At 45.5% G+C, this 21314-nt stretch overlaps 2 protein-coding genes across 2 annotated transcripts in view; one reads left to right on the top strand and one right to left on the bottom strand.

Moving 5' to 3' along the window:
- The window catches only part of TOP1 (DNA topoisomerase I), an 86623-nt gene extending 74515 nt beyond the window's left edge, over positions 1 to 12108 (top strand). The window contains exons 14-21 of the mRNA XM_082430177.1: positions 1911 to 2054; positions 2985 to 3170; positions 4260 to 4328; positions 4871 to 4985; positions 6276 to 6403; positions 9300 to 9394; positions 9617 to 9766; positions 10811 to 12108. Coding sequence (XP_082286303.1) covers positions 1911 to 2054; positions 2985 to 3170; positions 4260 to 4328; positions 4871 to 4985; positions 6276 to 6403; positions 9300 to 9394; positions 9617 to 9766; positions 10811 to 10913 — 990 coding nt within the window. The 3' untranslated portion in view covers positions 10914 to 12108. The remainder of the gene's footprint in view (positions 1 to 1910; positions 2055 to 2984; positions 3171 to 4259; positions 4329 to 4870; positions 4986 to 6275; positions 6404 to 9299; positions 9395 to 9616; positions 9767 to 10810) is intronic.
- ZHX3 (zinc fingers and homeoboxes 3) overlaps positions 1 to 21314 on the bottom strand; it is a 205317-nt gene that overhangs the window by 5509 nt on the left and 178494 nt on the right. Inside the window, exon 5 of the transcript XR_014254796.1 lies at positions 20095 to 20247. The gene's annotated coding sequence lies outside the window, so the exon portion shown is untranslated. The remainder of the gene's footprint in view (positions 1 to 20094; positions 20248 to 21314) is intronic.

Here is a 21314-nt window from a genome sequence, read left to right as displayed (position 1 = left end):
TTACATGAGGAAAGTTTCTACCACACCTTTTTCTTATTTGCCCTCTTTTTTTTTCTTTTTTAAGATGTGTAATTGCTTTTTTTTTTGGCTGCGTTGGGTCTTTGTTGCTGCCCACGGGCTTTTCTCTAGTTGCGGTGAGCGGGGGCTACTCTTCGTTGCGGTGCACAGGCTTCTCATTTCAGTGGCTTCTCTTCTTGTGGAGTGCGGGCTGTAGGGCATGCGGGCTTCAGTAGTTATGGCGCACGGACTCAGCTGCTCCGCAGCATGTGGGATCTTCCCACACCAGAGATCAAACCCGTGTCCCCTGCATTGGCAGGCGGATTCTTAACCACTGCGCCACCAGGGAAGTCCTATTTGCCCTCTTAAATGTCAGAATGTACTTAGAAAAACCAGAGAGAAGTTTTCAGCTTCCCATTGTCAGTATATAGAACTTGGATATTTCTCCTGTATCACTCAACTACTAAACCACCCACCCACAACAACAGGTAGTTACTGAGCCTCTTGTTTTGTAGCCAAACAAGCATATACAACTAGTCCACACACAGCTGTGGGAGTGTGCTGATGACTCATTAGCGTAGCTTTCATTTCTGAATGTTAGGAACTAGAAGTAGAAGACGTTTCTTTCTTTCTTCCCTTCCCTTTCTCCCTTTCTTTCTCTCCCTCTCTCTTCCTTGGGTCTTCTTTGCTGTGCGTGGGCTCTCTCTAGTTGCGGTGCGCAGGCTTCTCATTGCGGTGGCTTCTCTTGTTGCGGAGCATGGGCTCTAGGCGCGCAGGCTCAGTAGTTGTGGCACACGGGCTTAGCTGCTCCGCAGCATGTGGGATCTTCCCGGACCAGGGCTCGAACCCGTGTCCCCTGCATTGGCAGGCGGGTTCTTAACCACTGCGCCACCAGGGAAGCCCCAGAAGACATTTCTTGCTCCATGTGCCCCACACACCTGCGTGCTCAGAAGGCCAGGTACCTTGACCGCAGTTCTTATGCCTCAAAGACCACCTGTCTATGTCATAGGTAGAAATCACTGCAACTCTCTTTGGTTGTGGGCTGGGGGAACTAAGAGCTGAGATTCTTGAGTTCTCAAATTCTGTCCCTGTGTTCATGTCATATAGTCTGTTTCAGGCCTTGTAATATTCCCTGGCCCTTTTGGATTTCTTGGATTTTATTTTCCTTCCTTTCCTTTCTCACTTGACATTATTAACAGTCCTTGCTTGTGAATCTTTTCCCATTCAACAAGGTAACAGAAATCTTCCATCACTGTTGATTAGATTGTCTTTTCACACCCTTTTTAAAACCTTTCATTGGCTTTAGAATCAATTTTTAAACCTGCCACTAAAAGCTCTAATGTTAAAAAAATGTCTTCCCAGTAACACTGTTGCCCTCAATCTCATTAAGAATACTTTTAAATGCAGAAGTTAGAAAATGGTGAATAATTATAGCTGTTCCTGGAAGTCATTGTGTTCCTTAGTAATTACATGTTGTTATCTTTGGTTCTGCTTCCTTGACAGTTCCATCAAATTGTGAATGATTGTCTTGAATTTAATGAAATTCACTCCTAGCAGAAAACTGTTGTTGGGTCACAGATTCAGCAGCAAAGCTGTGATGCTGATGTGGGAATAGGGATGTTTATACCCTTTGTGTTGACAGAAGTTAATTTTGGGGACATGTCATGTGGGCTTTTCTTAAGAACATAAACATTTCACAAAATGAAAGCCAGAGGCTTTCTTAGCAATCAGACAAGAGCCAGTTCTGCTTGTCAGGGAAATGGGACAGCGTGAGTTCTCATCAGGTATATGCCTTGCTTAACTGAAGCTCAAGTTCCTTCTCTTTGGTTCAGAGCTCTGAACTTGGATATTCAGTGTCTGTCTTTACTCCACCGTCCCTAAGCAATCCACCTTTGGCACTGGGTCTTTTGCAGGGTGAGAAAGACTGGCAGAAATATGAGACTGCTCGGCGGCTGAAGAAGTGTGTGGACAAGATCCGGAACCAGTACCGGGAAGACTGGAAGTCCAAAGAGATGAAAGTCCGGCAGAGAGCTGTAGCTCTGTACTTCATCGACAAGGTGAGAGCATCTTCCTGTCACGTCGTCTACCATGTTCATCTTAACGGAGATGTGGGAAGCATTTACTCCTCCAGACCCTGTGCTATAAGTACTGCTGGAGAAGCAGTGACAGCCCAGACACCTGGGGTCCTGCTCACCTGATCTCTGGTCCAGTAAGGAAAGTGGAAGTGGAGAGAGAGATGTTCAGTGTCTGATGCTGTCTAGATACAGTCTGCCTAATAGGAGGATCTTCATGAATCTGAATGTGCCAGAAATACTGACATTTTCAAACTCTTTCTGACAATGCACCACCCCCCAAAATTCTATTTTATATCACTACGCAACACATAAATATGTTTGTGTGTAACTGAAACAAATGTTGCACAAAATAATGCTTAGCCTTTCTATGAGCAGTGAATTCTGATTTTTTTACTTTCTTGTTTTTAAAAAGGATGGTTATAATCCTTAAAATTGGTTAAATAATCTGCCAATGTATCACAACTACAGTTTAGAAGTCAGTGCTTTGAAGATCAGTTTCTCAGCACTCTTTTGGAAGAAAAAGATTTCGTGTTTTCCCCCGGTTTTGCACTGAGTATATTTATTTTAACACAAGTTCTTAATTGTCTTAAAAATTAAGCAAAATTACAAGACTAGCTTTTTGAGTCTGATTGCCCAGAGTTTTAAATATGTTCTTTCCACTATCCCCATTTGAAAGGACAAGAGTAAACAGAAGCTTAGATTTCTGGGAAAGTTTAATATCCCTTGATGATCCACACTTCATTTTATAAGGGAAGAAGCAACAATGCAGACCCGGAATTCCCAGGCCTTGCAAACTGATGCTCTGCTCCCGAAGAGAATTGGGAGGCTTCTGATTTTGGTTTCCTACAGATGTTGACGTTTCTTCATTCATGCTTATCTTTTTTTTTTTTTCCTTCTCTCATCCCTGGACAGCTTGCTCTGCGAGCGGGCAATGAGAAGGAGGAAGGAGAAACAGCGGACACTGTGGGTTGCTGCTCACTTCGTGTGGAACACATCAATCTGCACCCAGAGTTGGATGGTCAGGAATACGTGGTAGAGTTTGACTTCCTGGGAAAGGACTCAATCAGATACTATAACAAAGTCCCCGTTGAGAAACGAGTAAGTTAATGTGGCCTGAGCTCCCTGGCCTGTTTCTTCATTCATTCATTCAACAAGCATTTGTTGAGTGCTTTTTCTGTGCTCTGTGCTTTGCTGAACACTAGAAGAAATGGCTTGAAAGAGAGTGGAGAGGTATTGTTTGGTGTCCTGTGTACCTCCTTTTAGTCCCTGCCCCTCACCCCTCACCCCATGCTACTTTACTGGGAACGAGGGGCCATCTCCTGTGGCAGCATTCAACAGAGAATGCTATAGAGAGTTGGCCCTCACAATGAACTGTACATTAGGTTTATCCCATCACACTGTTTTAATGATCTAACCACACTTCAGTATTCCCTGGTCATGTTGCAAATTTGTCATTTTCGTAGCATTGCTCAACTTTCCCCCAACTCCTCACTCAGCAAAAAGGTAGCCCTTGAGTCCCCAGATCTCTGAGCCCATAGCTGAAGAGGGTGCTGCAGCACCATGGTCCCCCAGAAGTACTGGACTTGAACTGGAGACCTTACAGAGTGCAGTACCCCAGTAGTCCAGCCCTTCAGCAGTCTGATGTTTCATCAGTAATTAGGTTTTGCTGGCTGTGGAAATGTTCCAGATTAAACAAAGCTAAAGAGATCTGACAGTTAAATGTAATATCTGAGTTTAGGTTGGATTCCACACCGGGGAGGTAAAGAACATCATTGGGTCAACTGACAGAATTGGAATATGGACAATAGATTGGATAAAAATGTGTCAGTATAAATTTATAAAGCTGAGAAGTACTGTGTGTATGTAAGGGAATATCCCTATTCTTAGGAAACACACTGAAGTATTCAAGGGTAAAGGGCCATAATTATGTAAGTACCCAGAAATGGTTCTGAACGAATAATTGTGTATATACACACATAAATGTGGAAAGGAAATGAGTGTATGTGTACACTGCACAAATAGGAAATGAGGTAAAATATTAATGGTAGGTGAATCTGGGTAAAGGATATGGGTGTTTCTTTGTACTCTGTGCGGTTGGTTGGTTTGTTGGCAAGTTTTAAGTTGCAGTTATTTCCAAAGTAGAGGTTTCAAAAATAATAATAATTAGGCTCTGCTTATTTCTTTTAGGTTTTTAAGAACTTACAACTATTTATGGAGAACAAACAGCCTGAGGATGATCTTTTTGATAGACTCAATGTGAGTGGGCAAACTGCACTGGGTTGAAGAGGGGTCCAGCCAGAGCCTCCCAAGCTCCTAAAGGAGAGGTTTGCCTGGGAGTGATTGGGGCTCTCCGCTCGGCCTGTCCTGGGACACCCTGTATACCCTCCCTTCCTCAGGCACACAGCAAATCCATGGCCGAAGCCCTGGGATGGGGTGGACGAACCCTGCCTGTTATCCTCTGGCTTCTGCAGAGCCTTCCCTTGGCTGGATGCTCAGCCACCTGTGCTAGAGACCCAAGACCTGTCCCTGAAATCTTATTGGGGAAAATCTTAGTAGGGAAGGATACAGTTGCTTTATTGGCCTGCTTAAGATTGAAGTGTGCTTCTTTGGGAGGTACATGCAACTCTGTATTCTGGAATTCTTCTCCCGTTTCCTAACTTCCCACTGGCAGGACAGTAAACTTGGCAAGGTGTAATTGCACTGGCATAAATGTCCTGGAGCTTGCCAGAAGGGCCAGGGTGGTATGTATGGCTTTTACCTAAATCCCAACATCCTCTTCGTTGCTTTGTCTCCTCCAGACTGGTATTCTAAATAAACATCTTCAGGATCTCATGGAGGGCTTGACAGCGAAGGTGTTCCGTACATACAATGCCTCCATCACGCTACAGCAGCAGCTAAAGGAACTCACAGCTCGTAAGTACTGCCTGACCAGATAGGGCCCATAGCCTTACCGATGATGACCACTATCCTTACTCAGCTAAGTCCTAGATCTGTTCTACTTTTCCTCCTTAACATTGTGACTGGAAACTTTTTCCCTCCATACCTCTAATAGAGGGCTAAGGCTTAGATGTATAAACAGATCAGTGCTGTTTCCCCTATTCCTACTCTAGCTTCTAGAATAGTTTTATGAAATGCTGACAGGGGCTTTCTATCTGCTCTGAAAATGCCTGCATTTGTGTTTTATATCTATGTTATTTAAAAGCTCATAGAATGAAGATAAAGTGCTATGATGTTCTGTTAAATTGGAGAGAGTAAGGTTGTCATGGTTACTAAAACAGCATAGGAGCAAATCCTTTCCCTGAGGTTTTCTTTTTTCCCTCCTAAGAGTAGGTAGTATTCGGGACTTCGCTGGTGGTCCAGTGGTTAAGAATCTGCCTTCCAATGCAGGGGATGTGGGTTCGATCCCTGGTCGGGGAACTAAGATCCCACATGCTGCAGGGCAACTAAGCCCACGTGCTCTAGAGCCCACGCGCCACAACTAGAGAGCCCCCATGCTGCAACTACTAAGCCCACGTGCTGCAACAAAAGATCCTGCATGTCACAATGAAGATCCTGCATACCACAACTAAGACCCGACACAGCCAAATAAATAGATAAATAAATAAGTATAAAAGAAAAAAAAGAGTAGGTAGTGTCCTCCTAAAAACTAGCTGCAGAAAGTATCACCAAGATCCACAAGCTTTTTTTCTCTGGAGCCTAGTCACTGCTGAATTTCCACTGTCCTCTAGAAATATGTCAAATGGTATTAGAAAATGGTATTCAAAAAGCCAAAGATGGGTATGTTGAGGGTCAGTATTTTAGGGTGGGGTAAAGAATGCTATATGACACAAGTAAAAACACTTCTTAGATGACACTTTGTATTTTTCTTTCTGAAAGATATAGTGCCTTGTGGTTTTAAGATGTAAAATTTTTGGTCCCTTCATTTTACCCTCCTCTACAGGCTCTTTCTGTCCCAATTCCCATATTTTCTTCAGGCTATTTTGGGTGCGTGGTTAGATGGGGGAGGTGGGCACTGAGGCAAGCAGATGATTCTTTTGACTCTCAGATTTTGACCTTGTGCCTTGGGGGAACCTGAATTGATCATCTGAATGAGATGAGGACCAGTAAAACCTTTATGTGAAGATAAAGCACTGGGGAAAGGGACATTGTGTGTTCTCTCTTCTTACACAGATGGACTCTTATTACCATGTTTCCTTTTTACAGCTGATGAGAACATCCCAGCAAAGATACTATCTTATAACCGTGCCAACCGGGCCGTTGCAATTCTTTGTAACCATCAGAGGGCACCACCAAAAACTTTTGAGAAGTCCATGATGAACTTGCAATCTAAGGTATTTTGGATGTGGATGGTGGGGTAGCAAAATGAAGAGAAGCATGTCTTCTATGGGCATTTATACTCCACCCTTCTGGCTGGGATATCAGAAAGGTTCATGCTAAATAAATGGAAATTTGGCAGTAGCTATTGCTGATCAAGATACTGAATATCAGGTACTCACTGTTCAGCAAGTCTTCATTCTGTGTTGAGAAGGTAAATTTGATGTACCCTCTTTGAAATACTGCTAATTATTGTCCTTATACATGAGGATAACGGATATAAAGATAGTCTTCACAATTCCTTTCCACAGCGCAGAAATACAACTATTTCCAAATTAGATTGTTTTAAATTGAAGATGATGAAACAATATTTAATTTCCCCCTAATCCTAGCACAACGATTTTTATTTCTACACATTCCACGTGAATCATATTTTTATATAGCTCATCATCAAACATCTGTTGAATACAGGCTGTGTGCCAGAGCTGCTGCCCTAGAGGGAGAGGGTGATGTGCAAACAACTAGATGTTGTTCCTCTTCCATGTGCCTCTCTCCTTCCTCCAGCTCTGCCTGGTACTGAGCTTTTAAGCAGCAAGGCACTTAACATTTGATGATGTGCATTTCTGTTTTACCAATGGCTACATAACGAATCCATTCTAATGTATTAATCCACAATGAGAATTTGTAGATATTTCACTACAAAGCAGACACATGGGTTACATAGTAAACCAATTATCTTGAAATATGTTTACCAAAAAGTCTGATATAGTAACAGATGTCCTTCCTTATTAATTTATTAAGTTAGATCTTAGATGGGTCTAATAATTACTGTAAATGTCAAGGTAGTCATGAATATAAACGATACTTTGATTTCTGCAGCAATTATAATATGAAAATATATGAACTAGCTATGGGTGATAAAGTCATAGATACTACTGATACTACTGTGTTTAATTGCCCACACTCATAACTGAAGAAGAAATGATGAGTTTCAACTAGAGGTTAATTAAACTACAGATTGATTCTTTTCCATCTGCGTTCACAGAATACTGTACTTGGACAACTGAAGTTTAAAAACTACTGCTGTAGAGTGAGGCTGCACATATGTTTTCAGGGCCAGGGTGTTTTCCTTCTGTTGAAATTTCTTCCAGATAGATACCCAGGTGTAGTACATATAGGTCAAAAGACACACACAACCTGCAGTTCACGCTACAGATGCCATCTGGCTTTCCTGAAGGGATGCACACATCCACAGTAAATAAATGTGTGTCCATAGACATCTCAAATCCTTGGATCATGTGACTGGCAGGCCAAGAACCTGTACAGACCGCCCATCCTAGCAGCTCTGTTAATGGCAGTCATCTGGTGCCGTTTACTCTCCTCATGCTGTCATTTCAAGCCAGAAATAAAAGCGTGACTATTCAGGTGGTATTTACCTAATTCAGGAGACCCCTCCCTGGAGCATGAGGAGGCCTTTTGTTGGTCTTACTCTGGAACCACTGTTTGGGCACCCAGGCTGCCTGCCAGACGAGCCCTCTAAGCACAGGAACCATCTCCTGTGTGCCCACAAAGCAAACACATGCCCCTGTTTGCCAAGTGAATCAATGGAGTCTTTGATGCTTTGAGAGAATTTGACATAGCCTGCCAATTTAGCATTCACAGAAATGGTTAAAAGATTGTGGTTTGTTGCATTTCTGGCCTAAGAATCTGGCTAGTGGTGTCTGTGATGCTTTTGTGTCAGTTCCTTCAGCTTGACTTTGGACAACATAGATGTTGGAAGTAAGCCATTCATAGTAAAACACATTTAATGATTCTCTCACAATGGTGACCTCTGTTTCCAGTCTTAGGCTGTGCATGTAAATCTAACAGACAATTCCAGGCTGAGAGCAACAGCTCGGTGTGTATGAGTCAGGCATGTATTTACTCGGCAGAGGTTCCCTTGACCTTACAGGTTAGCAAGGTAATAACAGGTCAGGAGTTCTCCTGCTCCCAGCAGTGTGAGCTCACTGCTTTGGGGCTCTAACTCCACAGTGTTGCTTAAGTAAGAAGAACTTAGAACTGGTTCTTTCAAGCAAGAAAGACTGGAACTGCCTTTTTCTCTTCCTTTAAAGACTGGGTCCCCATGAGATTTCATTTGGAAAAAGAGCTCCACAGCTAAAAAGTTTTCAAATCTGCTTTGGGTGATAACCATTTAAATTTCCTTCCCATCTCAGTTTTCTCTCCTTTTGAAAACAGAATGCCAAAGCCAGGCCATGCCATGTATTGGCTTGGAACAGACTAAGCTGAGCTGTTTGGCCTCCTGGGTACCTTTTAATTGCCATTTTCTAGTCCCTCGGATATTCTCTTCAGTGCATCCTTCTTTCTTGAGAAGTTGGCAGCTCCTTCCCAGAGTGCTGGTAGAATCTGAGGAATGAGCTGCGCTCAGTAGATCCAAGGACCCTATCTCAGCTTCATAAAGAGTATCTCCTGCAGTAGTATTCTTGGAATGGAAGCGACAACCTAGCACAAGAGCCATTTGATAAATAGCTCTCACCTGTAGCCCTCCTCGCCCAGTATCTAAAACCAAAGTGTTCTCTGACTGAAAGATTAGCACCCACATTCCCAGTCCCAGTGGGTTCTTTTCCCTGAGCTTCTGGATTAATGCGGGCCCTGGGTCACTGCCTGTAAAACCCTCATTTCTTCAAGGGTGACTGAAGAACATAAATGGCCAAGTAGCATTTGAATTCAGCACCCGCTGCACATCTACTCTGTGCCTTCATGAAGCCACCCCTAGTTGTTTTGACCTGGCAAACCACCAAGACAGCCTGCCTGGTGTAGACAACTTCTAGGTTTCATCTTCTCTTGAGGAACTTCCAGGTTTCATCTTCTCTGGGCTTACTTTATTCCTAAATCTTACTGTTCTTTCCCACCCAGATTGATGCCAAGAAGGAACAGCTAGCAGATGCCCGGAGAGACCTGAAAAGTGCTAAGGCTGATGCCAAGGTCCTTAAGGATGCAAAAACCAAGAAGTACGTGCCTGGTGTGATACAAAGCTGGGGGTTGGTTGTGAGAGAAAAAAGGGCGGAGCACCAGCCAGAGGCCCTAGCTTTTCTAGGGTTTCTGAGTGATGTCTTTTAGAAATCTCTGTACCTGGGGCTTTTCTGCTTTTACTGCCCCTGGATGGCACCATGGGGTTGCAGTGCTCTTGTCCAGAGGCCAGGCCTGGCTCTTGATGACTTCCTTTCTTCCAGGGTGGTAGAGTCAAAGAAGAAGGCTGTGCAGAGACTGGAGGAGCAGTTGATGAAGCTTGAAGTACAAGCCACAGACCGAGAGGAGAATAAACAAATTGCTTTGGGAACCTCCAAACTCAATTATCTGGACCCGAGGATCACCGTGGCTTGGTAAGCACCGCACCCTTCTTGAACTCCACCTGCTGGCTTGAGAAGGGTGATGGGGGTTCCAAGAGCATTGTCAGCTTTCACATGCAGTTGCTACGCTGCACACTTAAGGGTCCTCTGGGAAACCTCTGTCTTCTGCTGTGCCCACTACAAATGCATTGGAACATCCTGGACGGTCCTAAATGGTCAACACTGTTACACCATCCTGGAGTGTGTTTATGTCTGTTAATGCAGGTATGGTCCCTACCCCTAATGGAACTTTAGGACAAGAATGGAGACTCTTAGTCCTTATTGAAGGAAAGATACAAAAGAGCCCACCCATCTACCTACACTTTAACTTTTCAATATATATATATATATTTTTTTTTTACAAGTGAAGGAAGTAAGGTATGAACAAGGAGGAAAAAAAAAAATGAGAATACAGATCTGAGCAACCTATGCAAAGAGACTGCGTTACTGTTTGCTTGTTTCCCTGGACCACCCCCCACCCCCCGGCCCCAACATCCAAAATAAATGGCTTTTTTGGAAGATGCTTATTAATTAACTTGAGTTATTAGCTTCTGGGCCTAGGAGGAGCAGTCATCTCCTATGGCCCTGCTCCTCTGGGCCGGGGGTTCCAGCGAGCTCTTGTACCCTTTCTACTCTTTTTGCCCTGTTTGGTGCTGGAGGTTTGGTTAGCTTGACAGGCAATAGACTGCAGTGGTTAAGAGCATGGACGCTGGAGCCAGACGGCTTGGGTTCACTTTTCAGCTCCATGCTAACTAGCTGCATGAGAATGAAAGCAAATTACCTAACTTCTCTGCCTTAGTTTTTCATATGTACCTTTTTCATTTGTACATCTATAATAGCATCTACTTTAAAAGTCTTTGTCAACATTAAATGAGTTGAGCACATGGAGCTCTAAGAAACATGTCTGATACCTCATTAACTCTCATTCTCACCAGATGGATGTGAAGGAGAAGGTGGCATATCCAAGCCTCAGCCTTGGGTCTGGCCCGTTTGTTCCCTGAGACACACTAATCCCCGTTCTTTCTCCCTTGTCTGCAGGTGCAAGAAGTGGGGGGTCCCAATTGAGAAAATTTACAACAAAACCCAGCGGGAGAAGTTTGCCTGGGCCATCGACATGGCTGATGAGGACTACGAGTTCTAGCCAGTCTTGAGGGGCAGGGTTCTGTGAAAAGGAACAGTGTGGTTTGGGACAGATGGATAAACTGTGAGCCTCGACTGCCCTCGCACCTGAGGGAAAGAGGCAGCAAGTCTTAACAAAGCAACATCTTTGAGAAAAGATAAACCTGGAAATATTATAAGGGAGAGCTGAGCCAGTTGTCCTATGGACAACTTATTTAAAAATATTTCAGATATCAAAATTCTAGCTGTATGATTTGTTTTGAATTTTGTTTTTATTTTCAAGGGGTCAAGTGGATGGGAATTTGTCAGAGTTCTGCCAGGCAAATTCACTGTTTCACTGAAACATTTGGATTCTCTTAGCTACTGTATATGAAGTCCGATTATATTGGTGCGTTTTTACAGTTAGGGTTTTGCAATAACTTCTATATTTTAATAGAAATGAGTTCCTAAACTCCCCTCTCCCCCATTTCAGGAATTGAAAATTAAGTAGAACAAAAACCCAGCGCACCTGTTAGAGTTGTCACTATCTATTGTCATGGGAATCAGTTTTCATTAAACTTGAAGCAGTCGTGACATCGGCAGTGTTTTGGTTCAGACACCTGTTCACAGAAAAGCATGATGGGAAAATATTTCCTGACTTGAGTGTTCCTTTTTAAATGTGAATTTTTATTTCTTTTTAATTATTTTAAAATATTTAAACCTTTTTCTTGATCTTAAAGATCGTGTAGATTGGGGCTGGGGAGGGATGAGGGGGTGAGCGAGTCTAAGGATAATGAAATAATCAGTGACTGAAACCATTTTCCCATCATCCTTTGTTCTGAACATTCTCTGTGCCCTTTCAGATACCCATCTTTTTCATTTTAAACCCCAGTCTTTCACTTGAAAGATTTTATTGTATAAAAAGTTCCACCGGTCAAAAATTTAGAGGAAAATGAGTATTTGGTCCAAAAAAGGAAAAATAATCAAGATTTTAGGGCTTTTATTTTTTCTTTTGTAATTGTGTAAAAAATGGAAAAAAAAACCACATAAAAAGCAGAATTTTAATGTGAAGACATTTTTTGCTATAATCATTAGTTTTAGAGGCATTGTTAGTTTAGCGTGTGTGCAGAGTCCATTTCCCACATCTTTCCTCAAGTATCTTCTATTTTTATCATGAATTCCCTTTTAATCAATCAACTGTAGGTTATTTAAAATAAATTCCTACAACTTAACGGAAACTTGGTGTCTGCTTCTTTGTCACCCAGGGCCCCAGGCCAGAGTGGAGCTCTGGGGCTGGGACTTGGAGTGGGATGTGGTCTGCCTGCTCCGGTGGTGCCTTCCTCCCCAGGAGCTGGGGCTGGGCCAGGCCTGGAAGGGGCTGCATCTGTCCTGCTGCCGTGGGTGTGGGTCAAAGGGGAGGGAGCCAGAGTACACATCCTTAGAAAAAGGCAGGCCCAGAAAGTGAGGGCGAGTACCGAAAATCTACAAGAACAGGTGAGGTGCAAGAACTATATTTGGAGCCTAGGGTAGGTTTATTGAGCAAGATGGAGCAAGTGTATTCAGGAGGCAGATTTTGGAACACTTTCCATGTGTGCTGGCAAGAAGCAGTAGGAGCTTTTTTGGGTTTGCTTATGTGGCTAAGGTTACTGTCAGGATGGCAGGAATGAAGGGTACTAAGCCAATCAGAACACTGGATCCCAGAAGCTCTCTCCCAGATGGAATGCAGACTTCTCCTTTTGTTGACTGAGAGAGGGAGTGGCCTGTGACCACTTCTCTGTGCTCTAGTACCTGAGCTGGCCAGGGTCCCTACAAAAATTGTTTTTCCATTCATCCTAGGTTACAGCTAAGTCTGGAATTAGGTTGAAAGGTGAGGTCTCCTGGTCAAATGGAGCAGGGGGCAGGAAGGCCAAAGTGGTCAGAATTGGTCACTTTTAGCTAGCCCTAAGCCTTCTAGCTTGCCAGCATGCACAGGTATATTCTGGGAGGAGAGCCATCTCCTTGATGGTCTCTGAACTTCCTGGGGCTGGGCCCACTGCAGAGAATCCTGAGGGGTCCTTGGCAGCCTGTATGTCACTGGCCAGTGAGGGAGGCAGCATTCACCCCAGGGAATAAAGGAGGTTATGTACCCACCATTGCTTTGGAGCAAGAGATTGCAGCCAGGCATTTTTGAATTCTATGGTTCTGGGGTAGCTAGACCACTGAATGTAAGGAACAGTAACAAGAGAGGCTCATCCAGTGCCTTATCAATACACTTCAGCAGGACCTGCCACAACCAGAGGACAAACCTTGGACCACAACTAGAAACCGGGGACAGGCGGCCTTACAGGCAGATTTTACTGATGAGCAGAAACTTGTGCCCACCTTTCCCGGTAAGGACCTTCCTTCTGCTGAGGGCAGGTGCAGGGCAACTAGGTACTGGTCAAGAACGGTTGTGAAGGACATCCTGGGTGGTGGCAACAAGGCTGGGAGAGCAAGCCAGAGAATGGGAAGCTGACCTGGCCACTGCAATGAGGGAAGAGTCTAGACAGATAGGTGAGGTCCAGGTATGAAGGGCCCCGAAGGATGCTTGAAGACGGAGTCAGGAGACCCACCCCTTCCTGTTCATCTGGCAGGTAGGTTCCCTCCTCCCGCTTCCAGCCTTGTCTGGGAGCAGAGGCCAGATGTGCAGGGTCTGACCCACTCCCTCCTGTCAGGCTTCTCCATGATGCTGGAGTCCAGCTGTGGGCAAAGGGAGACCGCTTCCACACGCTACCCCAGCCAGACATCCGGCTCCTCCCTCACCCGCCACGTCTGGTCAGCCCGTCCTGTCCGTTCTCCCTGTCAAGTCTACCTCAGGCCTCTCCCACGTTAAAAAAAAAAAAAAAAAAAAACGAGAAAAGAAACCACAACTCCCAACCCTTTCCAGCCACCACCCCCTCCCTCTCTCTGTTTCACAAGCACCTGGAATGAGTCATCTCTACCACCCTGTCACTCCCCCACCCACTGCAACTAGCTTCTGCCCCATCTTGCCTCCAGTTCCCCCTCCGCTCTGACCACAGTCACCCATGAATGAGCAACCAAACCACTAAATGGGCTCTGCTTCTGCATCTTATTTAAACTCACTGTGGCACTGGACGCTTGACCACTTTTTTTTAGTTACTACTGATACCTTACATATCATAAATCCACCCATTCCAACTGTACAATGATTTTTAGTAACTTTAGTGAGTGGTGTAGCCATCAACATAAATCAGTTTTAGAACTTCTTCCCCCCAGTAAGATCCCTCATGCCCACATACAGTTAATCCCCATTCCCACCTCCAGACTCCACTAATCTACTTTCTCTATAGATCTGTCTTTCCTGGACACCTCACATAAATGGAATCATACAACGTGTGACCACTCCCTTAGAGCACTTCTCTCGGGTTTCCATGGTGCCACCCTCTCCTGATTTTACCCCTCCCTCTCAGGCTGTTGCTTCTGTTTCCTCCTCTATCAGGTCCTTAACTGCTGTGGTTCTCTTCTCAGCCTAGCTGATTTCATTCACCCTTGAACATGATGACCCCCATGTCTGCGCCTCCAGCCTAGACCCCCTTCCTGAGCTCCAGACACATACTGCACTGCCAACTACGGCTCAGTGGGGATGTCCGTGTTCAATCTCAAGTCTCTAGAACCAAGTTGAGTACCTACCACTCCAAGCCCACTGCACCACCATCCACTCTGTCCCCCAACTGGAACCTAGGGCAGCCGTCATCCTTCACATCTTTCTCTCACTTCCACAACCAGTAAATCACCAATTCTGATATCACCTCCTAACATACCACATACACCAAATATAGGTATTTCCTCCACAGAAAACTTAAAAAGAAAAAATTTTTTTTTCTTCTGAGAAAAGAGTTTACTTATATTTCAGTCCTTACAAAATCCCTCATATACTGCATTATTCTCTCAACTGTTTCGAACCAAAAAGCACTTTTTGGAGAAAACACATTATCCTGAAATGACCTCAGTCAAGCTAGTTTTGGATGATTATAAGTAGTCCCTTGACAAAACCAGTAAACAAGGAGGCAAAGAAATTTACCACAGACTCGGTAATTATTTCTCACAATCCCAAGTATTACATGTAAACAGGCCTCTTCAAGATCACTTTAAATAGCAAAACGGTGTTGATTTTTTCAGGTTTGAAAATGGTACTGCAGTTATGTATGTATGTTTTTAAAGAGTCTTTTAGAAAAACACTGAAATATTTATAGATAACATTATAGAGCTAATATTTGTGTCAAAATTATATGGAAGGGGTTAGTGGGTAGAGTCTGACACAAAACAAGAGTGGCTACCAGTTCATAATTAGAGCTGGCTGATGCTATCCTGGATGCATTTCACTATGCTATCCTGTCTCCATTTATATACATTTGAAATTTTCTGTAACATTTTTAAAGCAATACAGTTTACGTGGTGATTATGTAGATCATTAATATATATCTAATGGGAGAAATGAAAAGAAACCTGTTTTAATGTTATACAAAAAGGTAATTATGCTTAGGTTAAAATTTCTAGTGATAGTATCACATACTGATTCAAAAAGTATTTTCTCTGCAACAACACAGATGAATCTCAAAAACATTATGCTGAACAGAGACCCAAGGGTACGTACTCTATGATTCCATTCACGTGAAATTTCAGAACTCACATAACTGATCTGTAGTGACAGAAAGTAGACAGTGATTGCCGGCTGGGGGCAGGGGAGACTGACTGTAAAAGGACACCTAAACACTTTTTGGGGTGATGGAAATGTTCTATGACTTAACTGGGTGGAGGTCACATGGGGTATACGTTTGTCAAAGCTCACCAAACTTCACACTTAAAATGGGTGCATTTTAGTTTATGTAAGTTATTCCTTAATAAAGCTCATTTTTCAAAAGTGCTCTTTCTCGACTGAGAAAGAAGATGACGTGCTTTCAGAAATTATACTAGATGACTCAAAAAGTGGCTTTAATGGCGACAACTATATAGAAGTCAAAGATTCATGTAAAGAGGGACGCAGTGGTTAAGAATCTGCCTGCCGATGCAGGGGACACAGGTTCAAGCCCTGGTCCGGGAGGATCCCACACGCCGCAAAGCAGCTAAGCCCATGTGCCACAACTACTGAGCCTGTGCTCTAGAGCCCGCAAGCCACAACTACTGAAGCCCGCGCACCTAGAGCCCATGCTCCACAAGAAAAGCCACCGCAATGAGAAGCCTGCGCACCGCAACGAAGAGAAGCCCCCACTCGCCACAACCAGAGAAAGCCTGCGCGCAGCAATGAAGACCCAACACAGCCAAAAATGAAATAAATAAAATAAATAAATTTAAAAAATAAAATATGTAACTAAATAAACTTATATGTGGACATCTGAATCATGCATCTCTAAAAATATTTATCAATACATTTTAGTTGCAAAAATAGCCACAAAACACCTGGAGCGACCTTATTGTGAAAACAGATGATTGACTGTCTTATATTTGGAGCTGCCATATCTTCAGGCACACCCCTCACTTTGCTCTGTCCCCACAGCCACCAACAGGTCTAGTAAGGTCAGCTGTCCCTTCCCAGTGCTCCAGGGGCCCTTATCACACTGAACTGTCATCTGTTGACAAACGTCTGTTGGCATTTCTCTCTCCACTACTGGAGTGGGAACTCGGTCTGATTCATTCTGCTGTCTCAATGCTATAGAGGAGGCATCAGGAGTGTTTGCTGGAAGAAGGGAAGAAAAGGTGGAAAAACAGCAGGTCCGGCCTGGCCTGTGCCAGCGGCTAGCACTCCCCTTCTCTGCCTGCAGCGAAGCACTTACAGTATCCCTGCCACCTCCCTGAAGAAGGGACATCTGGAGTCCAGCTCTCCTGCCTCAACATCTGGGTCCCATTAGAGGCGTCCATCAGCAAAGGGGAAGCAGAGAGAGCAGAGTCCCGGCCTGGTTTCCCCCTGAGGGACAGAAAACATGAGGCTCTGGAGCGGCTGAGAGTACCTCCCAGGTGTGCAAGAGAATAAGACAGAAAAAGTGTGAGGCCCAATGACTAAGGTGGAGCCAATGGATGGATACTGGGGACGAGAGCTCAAAAGACAAGACCGCAGGTTGTGGGATGGAGTTCAAAGTGCACTAAGGTGAATGCTTATTAAGTACCAGCTGTATGCTTAGGGGCAGGCTGGCTGACTCAAACGCTTGAGAAGGGCTGGTCAGACATCTAACATAAGAAACTACTGAGTAAAAATGTTTTAAAGTTGAAAGAAAAGGGATAAAGTTTCATGCGTGGATCAGATTTGATGCTGCAAGTCTATAAATCTGCCTACCTTCAACTGTGGAAGGGGCTTCACTAAGCTATATTTTTATACCTTCTATATTCACTTGAGGTCATTACAAGGAACAATGAAAGCTGTGTCGGCATTTGCTGTTAATCTGCTGAGAACATTCTCCACTATTTCAATCAAATAAGTGTCCACTTGAGAAACTTCTTTTATAATTTAAAGCCAGGAAAATTTTTCTCCCCCAAGGAATCAATTATCAGAATAGAAAGGGTTTTTGCTTTGGCTACCAGGAAGCTCAGCCAACATTCGATTCTCAATCACAGCCGCCATGTTAACCCATATTAACCAAATTACATTCCTCCTTCGGATAACAGCATATCCCATTTCTACAGTACAATATTTTTGCCTTTTAAGAAATGTTTAGAGTACTTAAAAGACTAAGAAAGAAGACGTTTGTGATGGGCACAGTGATGTGCCACTCAGATTCCCCTTCAAGGAAGCACTTGTTTCCGGGAAACCTGTCAGCTCCCTAAGACCACCGTGGCTGCAGACAGCTGTCTGGCCGAGGCTGTGCTCTTCCCAAGACAGCCCACATTCAATGGCTGATTGAGGTGCTGCAACAGAGCTCCCTGGGGGGCTGGCTGAGGCTGTCACCAGGCCTGAATCACAGCTTAACTTCTCCCTGCATCCCCTCCTGTTTCCTTCCTTCCCTTCCACAGTGTTGATCCCAAGGGCGCTCCCTAAAAAATGTTCTGCACACTAACCTCTGTCACAAAGCCTGCTTCCCAAAGAACCCAACCTGTAACAGTATTTAACCAAATAATTGAAAATAGAAAACACATCAGCTATGGGTATTAAGGAAGGGGTAAGAAAACACAATAAAACGTTCATACATACATGGAAAGCAACATAGCATGGACCCTGGATGGGTTTGCCACCTCTTAGCTATGTGTTCACGAGTATGTATGCCTCTTAATCTCTCCATGTCTCAATTTTTTTTCTGTGAAATGGGGATAATGAGAGAACTTATCTCAGTGCTGTAATGAAGAGTAAATGAGCCAATGGGGGTAAAGCAGTTATACTACATACCAAGTGCTGTTCTAAGTGTCTGCTAAATAAACACCTGTGGGGTCAGGCCCACAAGGCCAAAGGGGCAACTCGGCTGGGACTCCCCCCCCAAACTCCAGGTACAGGTACTGGCGTAGCCGGAGCATGCTGAAGCATGAGTGTTGACAGAAATAGGCCCAAGCCGGGCTAGCTTTGGTGATGTCATCTGTGTGGGTCTTGCGTGGGTGCTGGGCTGCTCCCTCCCAGCCAGCGCAGCTGCAGGCACTGCCAGTAACACCCACGTACCCATATATATGCTGAGCTGGGGGAAGCCCATACCAGTCACATCCTCTGTGCACCCTGCTTTCCTTGAACCTACTTTGGTGGAGGGAGGCACCTGAGGCCTGAGATGCTGGCTCAGAAGTCCCAGGAAGAAAATGGGGCCCTGTTTCCTGATTACGAGCCTGGCAGCAGACTGAAAATTTGAGATCCTATTGGCAGGGATTTCTGGAGCCCCCGGAGGCCTGGACCCAGAGGCAAAAGGAAAAGCAAAAGCAAAAGCAAGGAAGCATGGGCTACATGTCGGGAAGCTCTCAGAAAATGGAAAAATGGAGATTTTTAAAAAGCATCACCACCCACAGGCTGCCAAGTTGGCCCAAGAAGTAAATGAGGGCTGCAGCACTTAGGAGGCCTCCTGGAAAAACGGATTAGATCAGATAAGCAGGGTCAGATAAGCCCAGTCAGCCCCAACCTGTCTTCCTGACCTCATCACCTCCCGTGTTCCCTCTCATTTGGTAAACTCTAGCCTTCTTTCTATTCCTAAACTTACTAAGCTCTTTCTGGTCTCAGGGCCTTTGTACATGCTGTTACCTCTGCCTGGAAAGTACTTTCCTCCAACCCACCTCTAATAATTCACCCAGCCATCTCCTCACATCCTTTAGGCCTCTGCTGATATCTTCCTTGTCTACTAGATCTCAGGTAAGTCTCCCTAATGTTTTAACTCATAGCGCTCTGTTCTTTTTCTCCATAGCCTCCATCATAATTGTCCCTACATAACAAAGTGTTTGTCTAATGTCTGTGAATTCCCGGGGCGCTGGTGCTGAGTTTCTCTTGTTCTCCTGACTCATGGTTCCGACACCTAGCACAAAGAAGCTCAAGGCCGTAGACAGGGGCAAGCACCACTTCAAGCCCCAGCAAGCCTAAGCCACACGCTGTGAGCACTCAAGTTCTGCACTCAGGTTTCCTGAGCCCAGGGTCAGCCACTCCCAGAGCCAGCCACGCCCAGGGCCTCCCCTCACCCTTGGTGATTAGCCAGCTAGCCTCCGTGTCCACTGTCCACTGACCACCAGCACCTACTGAAGCCAGCGGCTTTCCTGTGAGGCAGAAAATGCATGGCGTCAGACAGATTTGGGTTCAAATCCCCACTTGTTAGTTATGTGGCCTTGGGGCAAGCTGTAGAACTTCTCTGAATCTCAGTTTCTCATCAGTAAATTGGGAACAATCATCCCTGATTAGAGTAATTATGAGGATCAGGTGTGACAACATGTTGTAAACCTTGTAATGCTGGGCCGGGCATTGGGTCAACTTTCATTCCCTCCCTCCTACTTTAAAGGCCTGTCACTAGGTGGCAGTCCATCTCAGCCACTCCACCTCCCCTTGGGTGGCTGAAGCCTACGAAGCACAACACCTCAACTGCAGGCTGAATTCTCGGCTCCTTGGGGGCTGCACTTGAGGGGAGCAAAACACACACACACACACGCTACCACTACAGCAAGACAAAGTCAGAGGTAGCCCCGGACACTAGTCACCACCCAGCTGGGTGGACTGCCCGAGCACACACTTACAGGTACTCACACATTCCTGGAAGCCTGGATCTTTCTCTAGCATCAGCTGGGTGCTCTGCTGAGCCTCTTACCTCTGACGTGCAGTACGTTGTCCTGCTCTGTCTGGCTCTGCCCGGCTCAACATCCGTCAGACAGGCTCCACTGTGACCGCAGGTGTCTTTAGTTTGGGCGGTGTTCCGTGACAGGGGCAGCTAGATTGCAGGGGTGAGTCTAGGGAGTGGCTGCTGGAAGACAAAGAGTGGGAATTACTCAAATAACCAACAAAAGGCCTTGTGGCTGGAGAATGGAGTGAAGGGGAGGTGGTGAGAGATGAAATGGGTGAGAAAGGGGCCAGACCACGTACGACCTGCTGGGCCAGGTAGGGAGAGTGGATTTTGTGTGCCATGGGAAGTTATGAATGGTTTGAGGCTGGAGGTCGGGAATCATGATTTAATTTCATTTTAAAGACTAGAGCATAGAGAACAGATGCAGGCAAGACCAAGGAGGCTAAAGAGTCTGGATGAGAGAAGATGGGCCTTGAGCTCGTGGGTGGAGCGGAGATATCCGAAGGTAGAGTGAACTGGACTTGATAGATTGCTGTGGGGTTCAGGCAGAGAGAGGAATCAAGGGTATCTCCAATGGTTTTGGCCCAAGCATCTTAGAAACGTTTAATGCCACGTTCTGAGAATGTGAAGGCTATGGGAGAAGCAATTTGAAGAGGGAGGTGAGATGTCTGCGTTACGTGGGGACGTGGAGCAGGTAGCTGGATGCGGGGGAGATACAGCTTTGGCACTAGGGTGCCTGGGTTTGGCGGAGGAGGGTGGACGGGGGTGCTGACGCCATGGGAAGGGTCAGGTCGCCTAGGGAACTGACTCAGGACCCACCGCAGAGGAAGAGAAGCTTCTGGAGGTCGAAAGGCAGCGGCCAGAGAGGGAGGAGGAAAACAAGGGGAGTCGGGCCGGGAAAACCAAAGCTCCGGAGAGCATCTGCAGGAGGGGCGCAGTGAGGTAGGGCCTGAGCCCGCGTCCTGCCGCGGGGAGACGCAGCGTGGGGTGCGGAGGACACTGGTCCAGGCAAGGGACAGAGGCGAAGACCACTGGAGGGCTTGCAGTGGATGCTCAGGCCTGGGGGACTACTCCGAATAACGGGACACCCCCAAGGCCACACTGGCCACTGGGCCGGGACAAACGTGGGTCCAACAATCGTAGGAGCTGCCCGCGGGCCGGCCCTGGGCGGCCAGAAGGGAGAGACTGGACAGGCCGGCTGTCCATCAGAGCCTGCCGACCAATCCGCAGGAGGCCCCGCCCCCTCC

This window comes from Balaenoptera physalus (assembly GCF_965194825.1).
Source record: "Balaenoptera physalus genome assembly, chromosome: 16".
NCBI classification, from domain to species: Eukaryota; Metazoa; Chordata; class Mammalia; order Artiodactyla; family Balaenopteridae; genus Balaenoptera; species Balaenoptera physalus.
Note: the sequence above shows the minus strand (reverse complement) of the source record. Positions and strands in the feature narration are given on the sequence as shown.